At 40.5% G+C, this 21,320-nt stretch overlaps 1 protein-coding gene across 3 annotated transcripts in view; it reads left to right on the top strand.

The window, feature by feature from the left end:
• The window catches only part of Hepacam2 (HEPACAM family member 2), a 39,338-nt gene that overhangs the window by 6,248 nt on the left and 11,770 nt on the right, over positions 1–21,320 (top strand). For all 3 annotated transcript variants that reach the window (XM_055612541.1, XM_055612543.1, XM_055612542.1), the window contains exons 2-4: positions 879–1,232; positions 5,118–5,402; positions 14,762–15,058. In XM_055612541.1, coding sequence (XP_055468516.1) covers positions 879–1,232; positions 5,118–5,402; positions 14,762–15,058 — 936 coding nt within the window. The remainder of the gene's footprint in view (positions 1–878; positions 1,233–5,117; positions 5,403–14,761; positions 15,059–21,320) is intronic.

The following is a 21,320-nucleotide window of genomic DNA, read 5'->3' as shown; positions in this document are numbered from 1 at the left end:
CACAACCCCGCGGCTCTGTACAACCCACACCTCCTGCCTTGCTTTGTTGCAGTCACGTCCCAAGATACCTCGCTGCTCCTGCTCTCCCTCTCTTTGTTCGATCTGTTCTCATCCCAGCTGGCATGAGATAAAGAAGCCATTAGAAAAGTCATGTCCCTCCTCTGATAGCAAAACTACAGTTGCATTTCCATTTCACATACAGTAAAACCGCCCAGGGCTCCCATGGTCCCATTTGTCCTGGCTACCGAGGACCTCACCTCTCTCTCTGCTTCTTCTCCTCCACTCTTGTTCTGTCTGAGCCTGCCCTTGCTGCTCCTCAAACACCAATCAGAGTCCTCTGTGGACAAGGGATGATTGTCACCTTTACTAGATTACTCAGATTTGGTGTGTTTTTGACCAAAGAAGGGGGAATTCCCCTCCCAAGAAAGTGGAATATTAAGCTATTTCAGAAGACTTTGAAGAAATTTCTTGCAGGGAAGCAACCCCTTAATATTTCAGAAATTGCATAGTTTCACCAGGATATGACATTGACATACTCTAATTTCAAATGTGTTTAATGGTTTTATTGGACTTTAGAGCTCATAATCTTTCTCACTTCTTCTTTCCCTATCATTCCTCGGTGGCCATAGGTAATAACTTCTGCTTCTCGTTTTTGCCTTTAGAGAAGTCATGCAGCCAGCATAGGCGCTGGGCGGAGTCTTTCAAATGCAGAAGGTTTCAGAGACAAATATTTACCTCTACCTGTAACTGCTACTAGGATAGCCAGTACTGAGAAGCCTTCTTCTTTGAAAGGGATTGCCACCGACTGACTTCTGCCAGCTGCGCTCTGTATCATGAAATGCGGCTCAGATTACTCACAGTTTTCCTTCCTTTTGTAGCAGGTTCTTGCTTGGGGCTGAAGGTGACCGTGCCATCACACACTGTCCATGGCATCAGGGGACAGGCCCTCTACCTCCCTGTGCACTATGGCTTCCACACGCCAGCCTCTGACATCCAGATCATATGGCTGTTTGAAAGATCCCACACAATGCCCAAATACTTGCTAGGCTCGGTCAATAAGTCTGTGGTCCCCGACCTGGAGTACCAGCACAAGTTCACCATGGTGCCACCCAATGCTTCTCTGCTCATCAACCCACTGCAGTTTGCTGATGAGGGCAACTACATCGTGAAGGTCAACATCCAGGGGAATGGAACTCTCTCCTCAAGTCAGAAGATCCAAGTCACTGTTGATGGTGAGTCCTTGGTGGCAGTATACAGGAGGCTGGGTCGTCGGCTCAGCAGGGGCTGAGAACACCAAGCTTCCCGGGCTTTCTGGTCCTGGCTCTTGCAACTCTGAGTGAATTAATTAATCCTCAAAGCCCCCTGCCCAGTGTCATTATCTACCTTGTACAGCTTTCTGAGATTTAATTATATATGTGTATAAGGGAGGTGCCCAGTACACAGCACCAAATCTTCAAGCAATAAGTAAAACTTACTGTGTGTGGTGTGTGTGTGTGTGTGTGTGTGTTTTGTGTGTGTGTGTGTGTGTGTGTGTGTGTTAGAACTTATATAAAGTTGCCTGAAAAAAAGTAAGATAAGGACATTTTTCTCATTTGTATGTTATATATACTGGGAAGGTCCCTATTTTTAATCACATGAAGAGTTTTAATTGGCACAATGTTTAAGGGAAGATGAGCCAGGGACTTTATGTAATTACAATAAAGGCTTTGGGGACTGTTCCCTGGGGAAGAGTGGAATTAGCTAATTTCTGGGCATTTGTTTTTTTCTTACTAAGATTTATAAAGCGGCACAGTGTGAATATACTATGCACAAAATTCATGTTATTTTTCGGCCTACTCATTATTTGACAACGTATCTATTTTTAGTAAATATTAAATTGATTCTATTACTTCCTCAGGCCAAGGCTTTGCATACATCACTGGCCATCCTGTCTTCTCATGATGTACCCTTAGTCTGCAAGGAAACCACGTTGGCCGACCTTAAAAATAGATTCCAGCTGCTTTCATGCACCCTTTACCACTGTCCTGCTCACACCTGTAACTGTATTCTAAACTGCTGTAATTGCTTTATCCCGAGTTTCTCTGCTTCTGCATTCTCCAGCAAATGCCTGTCACAGCTATCTCATTCAAAATGGGAGTCAGAGTACTAATAATAACATTCAGGGCCCAGCATGCCCAGAACCTAGCTGACCACGTTCTTCATTTCTGTTCATTATACTCTCTGTTCTGCTCATACTGATCCCTTGCTTCTCTTTGAACAGGACAAATACTCTCGCATCTCAGGGCCTTTGTTCTCATTCTTCACTCTATGTAGACAGCTTTTATCCCAAATATCATTTTCTTTATTTCTTTTAGGCATCATCTCAATTGTAATGTCTGTGAGAGATTTCCTGTCCACTCTACACTCTATATCTTCATCCCAAACAACACACACACACACACACACACACACACACACACACTTCACTGTCTTTAATTCTGCTTTTCTCTTTGTTCCTTGAACTTGCCATCACCTGTCAATAGAACCTGTATTTCATTTTTGTTGTTTTTCTTCTATGACTGGAACATGAGGTCTGTGGGACAAAGGACATTGTCGGTATTCTTGATGCTTTCTTCTCAGTGTCAGAACTGTGCTGGCCGTAGCAGACTCTGTAACCCCTACAGAGTAAGGAGTCAGGCAAAAGATAGAAGAGGCTGCAGAGGACTAACAACACAGCTGGGGATCAGACGCCTGCAAAGCGATTGTAGGGAAAGCAAAGAAAGACCTAGAAGGCATCTTTATAAAGTTCTCCTGCAAGAGTTGTTCATACAGGTTATAACAGCCCTAACACTTGTATTGTAACTTTGGATTTGTTTAGGGAAATGAATCCAAAAAATGTAGCAAAGCTTTCATAGGTTTTAAGTATCTAAGCAGAACCTTTTCAAAAGGGCAGCCTCGGGTCTAAGTTGCTTTGTTACAGACAAGTGTATGATATTGAATGACTAGTCCAATGACCGGCTCTCCTTGTACAAGACTGTTACCGTGCTGCCTAGTTATCTCATACCACATATATTCCTACACACAGGTGTCTGGGACATGTTTCAACAATGAAACACATTCGTTTTTTTCTTTTTAAAACATAATAACATACACAAGATGCTATTGCAAACCCTTTGCTCTTGCCAGGGAAGACAAAGGATTGAATTAAATGAACAAACCAGTAGATGACATCCACCTTGAAAAAATGTCACATGTCCCCAAGTTATTCAGTTCCCTTCCAAGTTGCTTTCAAGCTCGTTTTTCCTTACTTTTCATTTGTTTCTAACTCCGCTGGGCTGGAGAATTAGGTCTGTTAGTGCCCTGATGCTGTTTCCATTCTTTAAAAAAAAAAAAAAAAGTAACAATAATACAGGAAACATTTGCCCCAGGAAGAAACATCAAACTCAACTGAACACTTGATGGGGAAATCAAAGCCTAAAGTACCGGGTCCAATCATAGGTTGCCTACCTCAGCCTCTCTGTGCTCCATCAGCTTACACATGTGGAGACTATGAAATGTCTATCTCTCCAAAATGCAAGAAAAGAACATTGACAGGTGGAAAGGCCTTTTCTCTTTGCCAATGAAGGATGTATGAGTCTGAACAAATAACTGTTTTTTTAGATCCTTTATCTACTTATTTCTTTACTTGTTTATCTGCTTATTTACATGTGTGCAGGTGTATGTTTTTCTGCACACGCTGCAGGGCACATGTGGAGGTCAGAGGACAACTTGCTGGAGCCATTTCATTTCTTCCACCAAGTGGGATCTGGAGAGCAAACTCAGGCTTGACAGAAAACGCCTTTACCACTGAGCCATCTCACTGGCCCACAAGGCACTGTTTTATCAAACAGAGTGAAAAACTCTAAAGACTGGTGACATTTGCTGAGGTGACAGTGAATGCATATGTAATTACCAACCTTTTCTTCACTGTTTTGTTTGTTTTTGGAGACAGGGTTTCTCTGTGTAGCCCTGGCTGTCCTAGAACTAGCTCTGTAGATCAGGATGCTCTCAAACTCACAGGGATCTGCCTGCCTCTCTGCCTCCAAGTGCCAGTATTAAAGGCATGAGTGTGTGCCACCGCCGCCCCACTGTAATTACCAATCTTATGATGCACTAGAGCTAAAAGTCAGTGAAGAAACATCTGTGTTTTCCTATATTTATCCATTTGCCTACTGCAGGCCATATTTGTAAAATAAATAAAGCTAGTTTCTCATCTCTTGACTTTCTAACAAAAATGTCTTTTGGGGGGTCTGGAGAAATGGCTCAGTGGTTAAGATCACTGTCTGCTCTTCCAAAGGACCCAGGTTCAATTCCCAGCACCCACATGGCAGCTCACAACTGTCTGGAACCCTCACCCCAATGCACATAAAATAAAATTAAATAAATTATTTTTAAAATATCTATTGGATTTGTCAAATAGATATTTGTCAAATCTACTATCAAATAGATTCAGCCTTGATTGAAATGCAGACTTTGGCCTGTCAAAGAATGTGTTTGCATGCCATTCTCCAAAAATATCCCTCCACATTTTCAAAAGTGTACCATACCTGCGCTATATAATTTAATTTTCAGATGATAGATAAAATTTTCAAGTTGCCACATCCTGCCTTGAGAGCTGATTTTGGTATATTACAACTCAAGAAAGGGAAATTACTGTATACATTTTGCCTGGGTGTGTAACTTCATAGAAGATAAGCATTTGCCTACCATTCATGAGGTTTGAGAGAGAGAGAGAGAGAGAGAGAGAGAGAGAGAGAGGCTTTGATGATAGAGAAACCATGATGAATAGAAAAGTGAAACTCTGGACTTTCAAGCACTACTACATTATATAAAAAGCAAGTAGATTAACTGGCAATACTTGAAGCATAAGTTGTAAAATTTGGTTAGCTCTAACTGTATAAATATATTTCGTATTTTACCATTTCTAAATTTCTGTGAGCTTTTAATAGTCCCTTTAACTATTACCCAAAATGTCTACGTTTACAAATATTAAAATGTCGGAATCGTTTCCCCAGGACTCAATGTTGGAAAGGCTCCTTAGATTTCACCATGGCTCTATAGATGGAAGGAGATCATTTCCCTGTCTCTCGGTATTGCAGACCCTGTCACGAAGCCAGTGGTTCAGTCCCATCCTGCTTCGGGGGCTGTGGAGTACGTGGGCAACATCACGTTGACCTGCCAGGTGGAGGGAGGCACCAGGCTGGCTTACCAGTGGCGAAAAAATGGGAAACCTGTTTGCATCAGCTCCAGCCACTCCTTTTCTCCCCAAAACAACACCCTTTGGATTGTTCCGGTGACAAAGGAAGACATTGGGAACTACAGCTGCCTTGTGTCAAACCCTGTCAGTGAGATGGAAAGTGATATCATTATGCCCACCATATATTGTAAGTAACTTGTTTTCATTTTCCCTTATGTCTACAGTTACGGGAAGTTCTCACAGGCATAGGCATAGACAGCATCAGAGCCAGATTCCATTTGGTCTTTAACAGTATGGTAGCTTAGTGCTTGCTACACTCACATCTCCTACGACAGTGGTTCTCAGTCTCCCTATTTCCAAAAGGGTCGTCTAAGACCATTGAAAAACACAGATATTTACATTACGGATCATAACAGAAGCAAAATTACAGTTATGAAGTAGAGACAAACGTAAGTTTGTGGCTGGGGGTCACCACAACATGAGGAACTGTATAAAAGAGTCATGGCATTAGGAAGGTTGAGAACCACGGACCTTGGGATTGTCCGGTCAGGAAACAGATCTACTCACACAACCTTATTTTTTTTGAAAATAATGAAACAACCTTATTTTTTTTGGAGGTCAAGTTGGGACATTAAGCATAGGGCGTTCAGAGTGAAATCTGTACGAATCCAGTAGCACAAAGAGATGCTGACTCACTCATCTCGCAGAAGGAAGTGGAAATGATGAGGATCCTGGAGTAGGTGCCGCATGGATAAGGAGAAATCCTGGGTTAGGTGTGAGAATGGGCCCTGAAGGACAGATGTTCCCTAGGCCCATTTCTCTCACCACTTCTACACATGATCCCAGCCACAGGCCAACAGTCTGACAGAAGGGTTCAGGATGCATCCTAGCCAGAGCAACCTTTTGTTGTTGTTGTTGATAGAATAAAAATTTATATAATATAAAAATGGGTAAATATGGGTAGATAATAATTAAATCAATGATTCCATCATGTTATATCTTAAAGATCCCAATGTTTTAATTTTTATCCTTCATAATATATTATATTTAATATGACATCATCATCATTCTTTTATTTCTATCTTACAAAAAAGGAAGTTTTTCAGTCCATTAATTGTACATATTTATAAAATTAGGGATATAACTATAATATACATTAATGATGTTCAACCACTTTTTATTTACTCACTACTTTTTAAAAATTATTTAATTATTTATTTATTTATGATTGCAATTTATTCTCTTTGTATCCCCACTGCAGCCCCCTCCCTCGTTACCCTCCAATCCCACCCATTCTTCCTCTTCTCCCCTTATGCCCCTCCCTCAGTCCACTGATGGGGTAGGTCTTCTTCACCTTCTATCTGACCTTAGCCTATCAGGTCTCATCAGGACTGGCTGCATCATTATCCTCTATGGCCTGGCAAGGCTGCATCCCCGAGGGGGAGGTGATCAAAGAGCCTGTCACTGAGCTCATGTCAGAGACAGCCTCAGCTCCCCTTACTAGGGAACCCACTAGGGAAACTGAGCAGCCTATGGGCTACATCTGAGCAGGGGGTCTAGATCCTCTCCTTGTATAGTCCTTGCAGGGGGCCCAGGTTTTTTGGTTCTGTTGGTCTCCTTGTGGAGCTCCTGTCTGCTCCAGGTCTTTCTATCTCCCCCTTCTTTCATGAGATTCCCTGCACTCTGCCCAAAGTTTGGCTATGAGCCTCAGCCTCTGCTTCGATACCCTGATGGGTAGTCTTTCCGAGGGCCTCTGTGATAGGCTCCTTTCCTGTTCCTTGCCTTCTCCTACTTCCGATGTCTATCCTATTTACCTTTCTGAATGAAGATTAAGCCTCTTCCCTATGGTCCTCCTTGTTGTTTAGCTTCTTTAGGACTAATAGATTTTAATATGTTTATCATATATTATATAGCCAATATCCACTTATAAGTGAGTATATACCATATGTGTCTTTCTACTTCTGGGTTACCTCACTCAGGATGATCTTTTCTAGTTCCATCCATTTGCCTGAAAATTTCATGATTTCCTTGTTTTTAATTACTGAGTAGTATTCCATTGCGTAAATGTACCAAGACTTCAGTATCCATTCTTCAGTTGAAGGACATCTATCTAGGTTGTGTCCATATTCTGGCTATTATGAATAAAGCTGCTGTGAACATAGTTGAGCCAATGTCCATATTGTATGGTTGAACGCCAGAGCAATCTTAAGTGTTTCCCCAAACACATTACTAGTTACTTCTGAATTTCATTCCCTTCAATCATTTTCATTGTTGACATTGAATCTCATATACAGATAGAATTTATCATGTGACCTTCACAACCCCAAACAAGGGCCCTCCTTTTTTAAAAATTCTAGTATTTTCTAATCACTATAGAGCCATAGCACTGTAATACGTTTAAATTTTATTCTTTTGTGTGTTTGTTTAGAGCGTGTATGTGCATGTGTGTGTTCCCATCAGTGGGCATATATACATACGTGTGCGTTGGTGAATGTCTTTGCATGTGTCTGTGTTTGTGTTTAGGTGTGCATATGCCACAGTGTGCCTGTGGAAGTCAGAGCACAGCTTTCTTTTTTAAACTTCACATCCCCCTCCCTCATCTCGTCCCGCTCCCATTCTCCCTCTGTCTTCCCCTCAACCTCTCCTTTATTCCTCAGAAAGGGGGAGCCCTCCTCCATTACCAACTGACCCCAGCCTATCAAGTCTCATCAGGACTGCCTGCATCCTCTTCCTCTGTGGCCTGGAAAGACCATCTTGCCAGGGGGAAGTGATCCAAGAGCAGACAACAGAGTCCATGTCAGAGACAGCCTTTGCTCCCCTTACTAGGGAACCCCCATGGAGACTGAACTGCCTATGGGCTACATCTGAGCAGGGAGACTAGTTCCTCTTCATGCATGGTCCTTGATTGGTGCGTCAGTCTCCTTAGCCTCCCCTGGGCTCAGATTTGTTGGCTCCGTTGCTCTCCTTGTGGAGCTCCTGTCTCCTCCGGGTCCTTCTATCTCCCAACTCTTCCATAACCCACCCGTGCTCTGCCCACAGTCAAACTTTGAACAGAGGACAACTTTCAAAAGTCAGTTCTCTCTTTCCACCACATAGGACCTGGGAGATGAAAATAAAATTGTCAGGCTTGAAAGAATGCGGCTTCCCCAACTGCATCATCTCCCCTGTCCTCTGATATGCTTACTTCTGTACACAAAGTCTAACGTAACACAGAGTTTGTCAACTGCTTAGAACAGTGACATCTGGGGACTAAGTAACTTTGCTGTGGACTGTCCTGGACATTCTGGGGTATTCAAAAGCTGCCCTGTCCTCTAGCCATGTGCATAGCAGCAACTAAATCTGTCTCCGAGCGTTGCCAAGTGACCTCTGGGCCTGGGGCATTCCTTCTGAGCTGAAAGCCTACCTCTGTGGAAAGCCTTAGTGTAAGGCTGCAAGAGCAACCACGCTGAGAAGAAAAGTGAGATGTGGCAAAGGAAAACGTGTCACCTCCGCCGCAGCATGAGAGGAAAGCTTTCATCTCCTAACAGGAGAACCGAGCCTGGCACATATATCTACTCACTCAGCAAATACATCTTCATAATAGTGGAAGAGGCACTAAGCCTTGCATTTAGAGCTTTCAAGTCAGACAGGGGTAGTGAAAAATGGGGTTGGTGATGACCCATGTGACCTAGTCCTCTGGTCTTTCTGGGCCTCGTTTATAAAATGGAGATATTTGAAATGTACTTCACTGTATTGCTTAGATTAAATGAGGTGTTGTCCGAAAAAATAGGCAAGCATTCACTAAAGGGAAGATGGCTCGTTATCAACATATCTGTCATTACCTGCTCCATATGTGGCCAGCTACTTTCTTCACTAGAATGCTGGCAGAGTCCTCTCAAGGACCTGTGTCAAAAAATGATCATCTTTAGAGAAACGCACCAGCATATGAATAAAATGTAATCATGCGGTCTTCTGCAACCATATAATACTTAAAACAAAACTGAGTGTGGGCACCAAGGCAGGGAAGGGAGCTGCTGGGGCCAGAAGGAGAGATGAATGGTACAAAATTTCAGCTGAAGGAAAGAGAATTAGTGGAGCTTGAAGCTGGACACAGGCCCTGCTTTGACAAAAGAGAGAGCCTATACGTAATAAAATATATGGAGTAAAACGCCCTGGCTATCATAGAGATGTGTAACAAGAAGCATAACATAGCATAGTAAGGACTGCGGAGTCATGGGCCAGGGTTCAAATCCTGGGTTGGCATTCTTATCTCTCGGCACATCACTTTGTTCATTCATTGAATGATGATCCTGGAAACCTACTTCATGAAGCAATTGTGGGGACTGAACTGTCGCTCTATGTAAAGCGATAGAACACTTGGCTGGCCCACAGCAAGCACTGTAGAATGGTTTGTCGGTCTTTCATATTCTGCTATTATCCCATGTGAACACAAAGACTGGAAATACTGCTTCTTGCTAAAAAGAAAAGGCTCCTTTCATAAAGGGACATTTGAGTGAATGTGTCACAGTGGCTATGGTTGAGCAAATGGGAAGGTCTGGAAACCCATCACATGCACACAAGGCAACAGGAGTCCAGGCACAAAGAGGAAGTAAAAGTATTTCTCAAGGACTAAAATAAATTGCTGTTGACATTATGGTTAGCTTTGTTTGCTTGCTCATTTGTTTTAGAGACAGAGTCTTCTTCTATATCCCAGGCTGACCTGGTATTAAATATGTATCCCAGGCTCCAGTTCAGGGCAACTCCCCGGGTCAGCCTTCTGGTTACTGAGATCTCAGGCATGGACCATGATGCCTGACTTGCATTTAATCATGGCAAATTATTTTTATAGCTGAATTCACAGATGTATTTTGAGAGGTTTTAGCAAATCTTTTCGGATGGCATTGTGAGAACGTTCTGTCTGCCTCTGAGGCAAAGGTAACGGACTGACAGAAAGCGTAAGCTATGGCCGTGCTGCACAAATGGTGCCGAATTGTAGCGAAGACGCAGAACCAGCGCAGCCCATTTGTATGTGAGGGTTTTTGCTATGCAAATTATTACGACGTGAGTTAAAACTTTAAACACAAGTAGCACAAACGTAAGCACGTGCGCTATTTAAGCATAGTGAAAAGAAAATATGAATAGACAAACTGAATCAAAAGCAAGCATGTCACCAGGACTGGCTTGGTTGGTAGTTATCCACATATGACCTAGAAACACAACCTAGACCCATCCTCAGTTTCTCTTTCTGTCACTACTTCAGACATGCCTTATTACTTGCTTTTCCCCCCCTTCATTTTCTTGGGGTTTAGAAAACAAGGTTTACATAATATAAGGGTTTGTCGCCGATCTGCTATTGATGTGGCATCAAGGTGTTTGCGGTTTTCTCAATCCGAGTACAGTGGAAATATTTTCCTTGTCTGCTGCTCCATTTGTATGTAATTACCCTCCTTCTTCCAACATTATCTCCTACTAAAAGGCCCATCTGTCCCGGCCAGTTCCCACCTCCTCAGTGTCACTAAGAAATTCAATTCTCTGTGCAAAGACAGCATTCTTTACTATCTGCCTCTGGCTCTCACGGCATTAGGTCTTCCTTGACTTTTCTCCACTCATAAATACCAGTGACAAACTCTCCTAAGAACTCCATGTAACTTAAGCATCTTTAATTGTATAGGACAATACTTGACACAGTTAGGAACTCAGTTTAACGAAACTAACCTGGAATAGATTATTTTGTTCATATAACGCTTCAGATCCCACTTTTGCTCCATGGCTCTGTGGTCAGGCAAAGGTCAATAATCAAGTAACTGTAGTATTGTAATAGTCTCCCACGCATGTCCACATCATAATTTACAAGTCTATTATAAGTAATCAATAGGATACTGTTTTCATTGTTTCCATGACATTTTCTTCATGCAAATTATTTTTGTTGTCAAAAAAGTTGCAACAATACCTATCAAGATTGATTGTATATTCATTGGGTCATGACATTATAATCTGGTATTAGACTCAGTGGAAAAACAATACCAGGTGGAAAAGTCAGCAGATACCTGCTTATGGTTTACAAAATGTGAATGCCTTCTAACCCCAGCTGTAAATAATAACCCAATAACCACTACATTTCACGTGAAGCGCATGGAAGTGCTGCCGGGGGTGCTCTAGGTGGTAAAAACCAAGGGGTAAAGGGGTCGTTTACTGTAAATAATTACCATCTGCTCCCTCGCAGGGTGGCAAGCCGCGTCATGGTGGAAACTTAGGTACTGTTCCCACCCAGTCATACATTGTTAAAGAGGGCAGATGATATGTGATTCTACAAGTCATTTAGTAAACAGCCATCCCTGAGGCAGAGTGCATTTCCATTGAGAGTGTTCTGCCAAAGGCAAGACAGTGAACCACAATCCAAAGCCAAATGGAATTATCCATCTGCTTTTATCCATATCCGATCCTACTGTAGTTGAGCCACTCCAAATGTCTCCTATAGGCCTGCCCGTTCCCTTGAGAGATGTGCTATGCTCCACCTCAAAATAGAAGAAGAATGTGTAAATAATAAACAAGTAAGTCTTTTAAAAGGTGTTTTAAACAAAAGAATAGTCAGTCTGAAGTGCTGAAGTGTTGACCAGCACAGAAAAAAAAAAAAATCATAGACTAGTTAGAGAATATAACATAAAGAGTTTGTGTAGTGTAAGATGATATTGTGTACCTGTGTGTGTTTATGTGTGTAAGAGGAAGAAAACGAGGCAAAGAGACAGAGGCAGATAGACAGACTGATGGAAATACAGGCAGAGACACAGACACAGGGAAAGGGGCTGAGGGAGGAACAGGAGAAGTGGGAAAAAGAAGGTGTAAGAGAAGAATGGAAAAGAGGGATATGTAACTATATGTAACATGATTATACAGATGTCGGGCCTCTCGGAAACTTACAGGTAACTTTCCATCTCTAGTTTACCACTCTCTTGCAATGAGCATGCATTTCTTTTTCTATAATCCTATAAAATACACATTTACTAAAATCTTATCAGAAGTAATGAATTCAAATGCCTCAAAGTGTTAATTTTCCGGAACTGAAAGAAATGCTAACAGGCAGGATGCGTAGAAGGGTTGAGAGGTGTGAAACTGACTGCAGAGCCAGGAACAGCACATGTAAGACGGTGAGAGAAGATGACACCAGTTATAAAAGCCAACACATAAGGAAGGAGCAAAATCAACAGACACACAAGGAGAGAAGAGAGCTCCAAAATCAGAGTCTCTTCTTTCAAAGCATGTTTCACTTAAAACTGCTTATTTTTATTAAGCTACTGGCCTTACCCACCAAACATGGCTCTGAATATGGGCTTCCTCTGTAGAGTCACCCCACCCTCCAAGATTAGAGAAACGCTGCCTGTGGGAATACTCAAATACTCAAGATCTCAAGGCAGCTCCACAAGGGAGTTCCTCCCTGAGCTGTGCAGAACATCAGCACGCTCTGAAAGGCACACAGCCATTCATGTGTGAGATCCGATATGCAGCAACTTGCTTTTATAGGCAGGAGCTATCAACCCTGGAGGCCAGTGGGTTCTGTTGTGTTTGGTGTTATAGGTGATCCAAGCATGCTTACATTTTACATATGTTGGGTAATATACAAATATTGCACCATTATCTATAGCAGACTTGAGCATGCACAGATTATGTATCTTGACTGGGTCCTGGAACCAATTGTTCAGGATACCAAGGACTGATTAAGCTGGCTTCTAGACTTTCTTTCTGATACTAGATTTGCTCATGTAAACATAGTCATATCACGCTGTGTGGACACTTCACATTTTCCCATGTCCTTAAAAAAAACATGTTCTATAGCTAAATGTAATCAATAAAGTGGTGTCCCTAGTTTCTGTCTGAAATTCGTCTTCAAAATGGCAGATGGATCAGAAAATGATGGCATAATGGAGAATCACTCTGGAAACTGACAAAGAACTATGTAACGTAAGAATTTTGTCAGAATTTCAAAGGCATAAACAATTTTGGCAGTCAGCTAATCCATATTTTGATATTAAAAGGCAAAGAGATCCCAAAAGTTTAAGTAACTTATAAAGAACACGTTAGTTTATGATTGACAAAAATGTGTCACCGTAAAACCTAGTCCCTATGTAATTACACATTTAGAGAGTTATTGGCGGCTTTTAAAAAGAAAATGAAAACATTGTGCACTTTATCTAGTTTGTAAAGTCCTTGATGATGTGATTTGTTTGTATCTCATGCACTAAATATATAACTTTTATAATTACTTTATTTCCCCCTTTTCTTTTCCTGCCTCCAACTTCTCCCGCACACCTCCTTGATTGCTTTCAAATTCATGGTCTTTTTAAAAAATTATTGTCACAAATATATGCATATATTCCTAAATATGTAAGTACAAATAATTTTATACTTGTCTCTTTAACATTTGGTAATTAAATTGTTATTTGACTAATCACATAGTTATATTATAAGACAATAATTATACGATGAGACACAAAGACAATACTGTTAGCCAACAATATTCTGACATAGAAAAATTATGTAGCACAAACCTTATTGATTTAAGCATCTCAATATAGCTGTAACTATGTGACTATGGGGTAGTACATTTTAAAATATTATGATGAGAATAACAACATCTGTCCAGTGATGTTTCTTTCAAGATTAAATGCAGCCTCTATGTCTAACCAAATAAAGTCCCTTCCCGTGGCAAGTGTCTAATTAATGAAAAGTGAGGAAAGCCATGCCCCAAAAGGCTTAAAAAAAAAAAAAAGGAGAAATTTTGTATCTGGGAAATATTTTTAATGTTATCCTTATTCTCAACAAGAAGCTACAGGGATTGTCACAGATGTGGAAGTATGGAAAAACGCAGCCAAACAGCCAGAGTTAAATAACTTTTTGATTTTCCAATGAATATCTGTTAATGACACAGATGTGTCGTTGTGCGCACCTGTGCATCCATGTGTGTGTGCATGTGTGTGTATTATGAGGTTTAAAAGGATGTCTTAATCTGTTAGAATCTTAGGAAAATATAAACCACCCCCTACCTATTTGCAGAAATCTGTGTTCCTTCTAAAACTCTGCCTTCAATAAATATTTGCATAACCTGGCTCTGAGGAGAAACACAGACACTTCTCAAAGTATGATTGCGGAGAAGAAAATAGTTTTTATGCGTCGTAAAAGTATTTTCAAGTGTGGTTCCTAGTCCAGAAAGACTGAGGTTGCCTAGCAACAGCGTGCGTTTATCAACAGGGCACTGAAAAGCTTAGCCCCGCACTGAGAACCGCAGTGCCTATAAACTGCACACTGAGGTTTCCGGCTCTAACTATTACAATTATGTTCAATCAAGTAATTTCCACTCCTGTGAATCTCATCACTAATTGGGAGTTTGACTGAGGGCCTATTTGCTCAAGTCTACGTGAAGAATCTTAAAGACAGTAAGCGGAGACTAAGCTCTTCGAACCTTGCAGCTGTGCTGGGACTGTTTGAGTGACCTATGCCCTCCATCTCTATCTCTCTCTCTCTCTCTCTCTCTCTCTCTCTCTCTCTCTCTCTCTCTCCTTTGCTTTACTACAGATGGACCTTATGGACTTCAGGTTAATTCTGATAAAGGGCTAAAAGTGGGAGAAGTGTTCACTGTTGACCTGGGAGAAGCCGTCCTCTTTGACTGTTCGGCTGATTCATATCCCCCCAACACCTACTCCTGGATCCGGCGGTCTGACAATACAACCCATGTCATTAAGCATGGGCCTCGGTTAGAAGTTGCCTCTGAGAAAGTGGCCCAGAAGACCACTGACTATGTGTGCTGTGCTTACAACAATATAACGGGGAAACAAGATGAAACTCGTTTCACCATCATCATCACTTCCATAGGTAAGTGTGTGAAAGGACAAGCCTTTATAAAGCATAAAGGCATGCTAGCCTCGCTTTCCTAAACGCCTGCAGAGAATATGATTGATTGCTCTCTTGTTAAATGGTCTCTTTTATCGCTTAGCTAAGCCATGGATTTTGAGGCTCAAAGAATGACAACTCAAAACAAAGTGGAGAGAAATTCAAATGCCAGCTATGAAGAGTCAGTAAATTGCTCCTAAATGCATGTTACTGCTTTGCAGATTTTACAAGCAGGAGTATAAAAGGAATTATATTGATCGTTTAAGAGTTTATGTGTGCAGTTACACATAAATAGTTAAGTTAGGCTAGAAGAACAAATACGCATTAGTTGGGATCTTTGTTTCCATTTTTTCCACTCACTCCTTGGTCTTCATTGGTTCCTCTTCTTTTTTTTAACCCTCTGTGTCCCTGAAGTGAATAGAAGAATTTATCAGGAGCCTCCTCAGCTTGGAAACAACTGTCATAATTCTGTAAAATTTTGCATCCTCTAAAAGATGCATCTTTAAAATGTCATGGCCCCAAAGCTTAAGAGTCATCAACTCATTGGAAATAGGAGAAAACGAGAAGCAGGATAGGAGCCTACCATAGAGGGCCTCTGAAAGACTCTACATAGCAGTGTATCAAAGCAGATGCTGAGACTCATAAACAAACTTTGGGCAGAGTGCAGGGAATCATATGAAAGAAGAGAGAGTTAGTAAGACCTGGAGAGAACAGGAGCTCTACAAGGTCCAAATATATCTGGGCACAGGGGCTTATCTGAGACTGATTCTCTAACCAGGGACCATGCATGGATATAACCTAGAACCCCTGCTTGGATATAACCCATGGCAGGTCAGTATCCAAGTGGGATCCCTAGTAAGGGGAAAAGAGACTGTCTCTGGCATGAACTCTATGGCTAGCTCCTTGACCTTCCCAGCCCCTGTGGGAGGAGCAGCCTAGCTAGGCCACAGAGGAGGTCATTGCAGCCAGTCCTGATGAGAACTGATAAGCTAGGGTCAAATGGAAGGGGAGGAGGATCTCCCCTATCAGTGGACTTAGAGATGGGCAAGGAGGAGATGAGAGAGGAAGGGTGGGATTGAGAGGGAATGAGGAAGGGAGCTACAGCTGGGACACAAAGGAAATAAACTGTAATTAATACAAAAAAATTATAATTAAAAAAAGAGCCATCACCTGTTAGGGACAGGTAGCAGACTCCCATACCATCAGCTTCTCTGTGGACCATGATTCTGTTCTCTGGTGTGATTTCCTGTACACCTTCACTCATCCCCATAGAGTCTTGTAACAGTGGCCATCTTACATCCTTCTCTTCAAAGCTCTAAGGCTTGTACACCAGCTGCCTCTCTCAGAAACTCTAAAAGCCAAAGAAAAGTTCAAATTAACAAAACTGAACCATTTTCTTCTCCTCCCCATACCTATTCTTTCTGTACTCTCCTGATTTTTAAGTGAATTTCCCTAGACTCTACCAGCCTAGCAGAAAACTAAATGTCACCTCAAACTCTTTCCTATATTTACACCCAGTACCACACTCAAGCACTAAATTCTGTCTATTCTACAGTTCTAACTCCCAAATCTCCTTTCTTCTTTCCTTTCTTCTACTTTCTCTTTGCCTTCCTTTTTATCGCCCTGTCTCCTTTCCTCCTTCACTCTTTCCTTTTTTAAATATTCCATTATTATCTGTATCTTTGCATACAGAAAAAGAGACAAACCAGATCCAACTTGAGAAAAAAAAAATCCCACAAGTTTGACTAGGAAGCAATGATTTAGATGATTGTGTTGGTGAAGGAAAGAATGTACAAAACAGAACAACCATGAATCGACTTCTGTTACATGTCTTTTTTTTTTTTTTTTGGTGCCTAGAATAAGAATACAGAAGCTTAAAATACAAAAGCTCAGTATATTATGTTCAATAAAGGAAGCAAGGATAAAATACCTGTTTATACAGGGCTTTTTTTTTTAATCCTTACGTTAAAACTTGCCATTTACAGCTATTTAGCTTCTTGCATCAAAATCACATAAACAGTTTGCTTTTTAAAATGTAGTTTCTCTCTGGAGAAATAACACAGCAGTTAAGAGCACTGGCTGTTCTTCCAGAGGACCTGGGTGTAATTCCCAGCTGTTTAATGGCAGCTCACTACTGTCTGTAACTCCTGTTCCAGGGGACCTGGCATCATCATACAGATATATGTGTAGACAAAACACCAATAGAGATAAAATTAAAATAAAGAAAAACCATGTGGTGGTGTGATACACCTTTAATCCCAGAACTCAGGAGGCAGAGTTGGGTGGATCTCTGTGAGTTCCAGGCCAGCCTGGTCTACAGAGTGAGTTCTAGAACAGCCAAGACTACAGAAAGAAATCCTGTCTCAAAACCCCAGCCCCAAAGCTATTTCTCAAGTGGCTGAGGCAGGAAGAATCCTTTGTCAATTTTAAGACCAGCATGGAGTACATAGCATGATCTTATCTTAAAATAGACAGATAAACAAACAAATTGTTAAGACACCCCAGACCTACTGGATCCGGAGCTCTAGCTATGGTGTTTGAAGTCAAATAATATTTAGTCCAAGTGCAACAACTACTTCCTACTAAACAATTTTATTCCTTCTCCAGTCTCCGGCAGGGTTGCAGACTAGAGAGTCACAGTTTCACAGCTAGGCTTAAGTTGTTTAAGATTTAAGAAAATGTTTTAAGGTCTAGAAAGATATTTTTTAAGTTGATAAATACAAGATATGATAAAGGATGATTTAGTTACAAAACATTAGACTGACCTAGATAGGATAGGTAGTATTTTCTTTAAGGTTGCCAAATACAAATGAGCTAAACATTTTGAATGTAACTTTTATATATGACTTTCCTGATTGTTTCATAACTCTTTTTACCGTATGTCATTTATTATAAATAAAGAAAGTCCATATTCATTTGGTAAAAAAAGTTTTTCCCTCTAATGAATTTTTAATTCATTAAAAAGATCTTAGAGTGCCACAAAGAGTTATCAAAGTTTACAAAGCCTACAGGCTGATGAAGAAATGTGTGTTGTGTGTTTTCTTAGAGCTCTTTGCGATTAAAGGTAACTATACTTGTAAAATCAAGTATATCGGGATTCATACATTGTCTTGGGGAACCTTTTTTTGAGGAAGATAATACTGCCTAGAATATTGTTGTCCAGTAGAACTTTGCACAAAGAAGAAACCGTCAATACCATCACCTTTCAACATGGCAGCCACTAACCTTTCTTAGCTTTATAGCAATACAAACATGGCTATGCCTCTGAGGATTAAAGTTTTATTTTTATTTTGCTGTTATTAATTTGAATTTAAATTACACATAACTACATCTTTCTAGTGCCTAATGTATTAGAGAAGAAAGCTACAAAATTCTTACCTAAATTATGCCTCAATAAAAACTGATATGTTTACCTTCACATCCCTCTAAAGAATATGTTTAAAAAGATTAAGACTAGCGCTCATTAAACCATTATGTGGCACCTATTATGGTCTAATAAGACATAAGCACTGAGAGTCAAACAGCCCCTGATAAGAATCCCTGCTTAAAATATGTTTCAATTATACAACTAAAGAACATCTTTTGCCTTATAAGTTAATGTATTTTTATAAACTCAGCCAGCTTTTCACCATGTAGCTAACTGAAAGATAGTTTAAAACAAGGTGTGTGTGTGTGTGTGTGTGTGTGTGTGTGTGTGTGTGTGTGTGTGTCTGTGTGTGTGCCAGGTCATATATGGAATTGTTTGGTGGCAATCTTGTATCATACTAAACTTGTTCTTTATGCCCATCACAAGCAAAAATATAGATGTAATATGTGGCAGTATATTACGGTTAAGACTTTCCCATTTCTTAAACTGTCTGCACTAACGCTCAGCCAGTAAGTTTTCAAAATATCAGAAGCCCCCAGTATTTGACTAAGATCTTATTCCAAAGACAACTATGGTCTTCTTATCAGATAATTGTCTTTAGCGAAGTCTCAAAACCTGTTTGACCTGTACAGAGACTGGCATATGTTATTGTAGTAAATAAGGAGAACAGGTGCTCATTTTCCAGAGTGATCCAGGCTTGAAAACATTAGCAGCCTCATTGTGGTTTTTCAGAGCTGTTTCCCAGTCCTCAGTGTTCACAGAGCCTTGACTCCAGCAACAGTAAAAAGAGGAAGAAAATCAGCACTGCCAATGTGATGTGTTTTGTTCAATGTTTCTGTTTCAAAATGAATGAATTTCTGCAACACAGATTAAGCATACATGAAGTGACACACAAGACCACTGCTTTCGAGGTCAGCTGAATACTTACGGAAAATTCATTCTGACAGACAAGCCGTATTCAGACTTGTAGGGAATTTTAAATCATTTCTAAGGATGGGATATTTGCCTTTACCATGTTTCTAGAACCACACTGAAGTTTCATGTCTCCAGAGTCAAGTTGCAGGAAATAGATGAATCTCTTTATTTTTAATGAGGCAAAACTATATAACTTCTTTAAAGTCTCAGCAATAAGATGTAGATGGCAAAGGGAAAAGGACTCAACAATGACTCTAGGGTCACAGACATGGAAAGAAAATAACAAGGCCAGGAAATAATCAAACATTTTATTGGCAACCTTCAGTTAGGGAGAGAACGGCTAGAGAATGTGACAGCTCTCTGTCTTCAGCGTGTGTGAAGCCAGACAGATGGAGACTTCCACCTCTGTGGACTATGATTCTCATCTAATCTGAGATATTATTAATTGACCTTTCCATAGCTCAGGGGAGATATCTAGAGAAAACAGAGGCAATTGGGCAGAGTGACACAGAAAATACATGACAAAATAACATCTGAATTCAAAGCCTTTCATTTTAACAATCTTAAAAATGTTATTCTTTTAGGTCACTAAGTTATTGATGGGGCTATTGTCCTTTTAATCAATACATATAGGTTCATGCAATGTATATGTAAAACAGTGTAAATGTCTTGCATCTCATAGTAATGATTTGGGTTTAGTTAATACATTAAAATTTGTATATGTGTTTAAATAAATTTTCTTTGAATAATTTTCTTAACTAATTTAAGTTACAAATATGAAATACATCTACAAGATGTTCTATTTTGTACTCATGAGAACTAATGAAATATATAGCTAAAAGTAAAGTCTAGTTGTTTCAAGGAAATAATAGCCATTAAAATAATAAATTAGCATTTATATTTTTAAAGTAATATTATTACCATAATTAAAGACATTTTAATAGATATCCATATTTAAGATATTAAATGAACCGAAATTACTACAATAAGATGCACTATACCTACATATATACATAATGAGAATGAGAATATTTATGGAAATGTAGCCATCTGCTTGGAATTTAAAGATTTGTATATGAAAGTATTCAAGTGTATAATCACAAGCAACTGAGGACATGCACACAGCTTAAAAGGTATCTATTATGGATGTGTTTTAGATTTCAGAATTGTAACCCAAATCTTTCCATTATTAAAAAAGTAGGAAAGGGTACGAAATAGGAAGAGAAATGGATTAATTTCCCCAACTGGCTACAAAATTCTGAACTGTGGGTCACTGAAGACACAGATCAGGGTACTTTAACCTTGACCTCTGAACCCTCAGACCTTGGCTGATGGCTTCTTGAGAACCTACGACAGAATAATTGTGTCTGTCAGGTGGGCCGTGAGAAGCGTGCAAGGAACACAGCACAGAGCACGGCGTCTTCGTCTCCACGGGGACATGAGGCAGCTGTCATAATGAGTGAACAGATTGGATGGAGGGGTTCTCAGGACTCCATTCTTGCCTAGAAATAGACACACGGCCTGTGGAACATATGGCTGTCCTGCTTGGGGTGCAGCCTCAAACAGCAGGGTAGCGACACCATGGAGACCACACCTCTTGCCCATATTTGCACTTAACATGTTCCTCCATTTTACTTGTTTGCTTAAGGAGGGGGCAAATAGCATTTGCCCTCTGGCTTTGGTAAATGAGTCCGTCGTGTTTAGATAGGGTGGCGTGTTGGGTACAAATGAACAACATAAACTCTGAAAGAAGAAAAAGCTCTTCCAAATGCCCAGGCAGGTCCCAATATATTCTCTGAGCAATAAGAGCAGAATTTCCCTACTGTCCTATTTTCAAGTCAGAGTTCTAGAAGCTCATCCATCCAAAAGCACACTTGGCTAAGACTGAGAATACAGCAATAGTGCCCTTTGACGTGCATTCTAGATAGAGAAACAGCGACAAGGGCGGGAAACCATTGAACT

Source organism: Psammomys obesus, unplaced genomic scaffold, assembly GCF_907164565.1.
Source record: "Psammomys obesus unplaced genomic scaffold, mPsaObe1.curated_primary_1811, whole genome shotgun sequence".
Classification (NCBI taxonomy): domain Eukaryota; kingdom Metazoa; phylum Chordata; class Mammalia; order Rodentia; family Muridae; genus Psammomys; species Psammomys obesus.
This window is presented reverse-complemented; position numbering and strand designations above follow the sequence as displayed.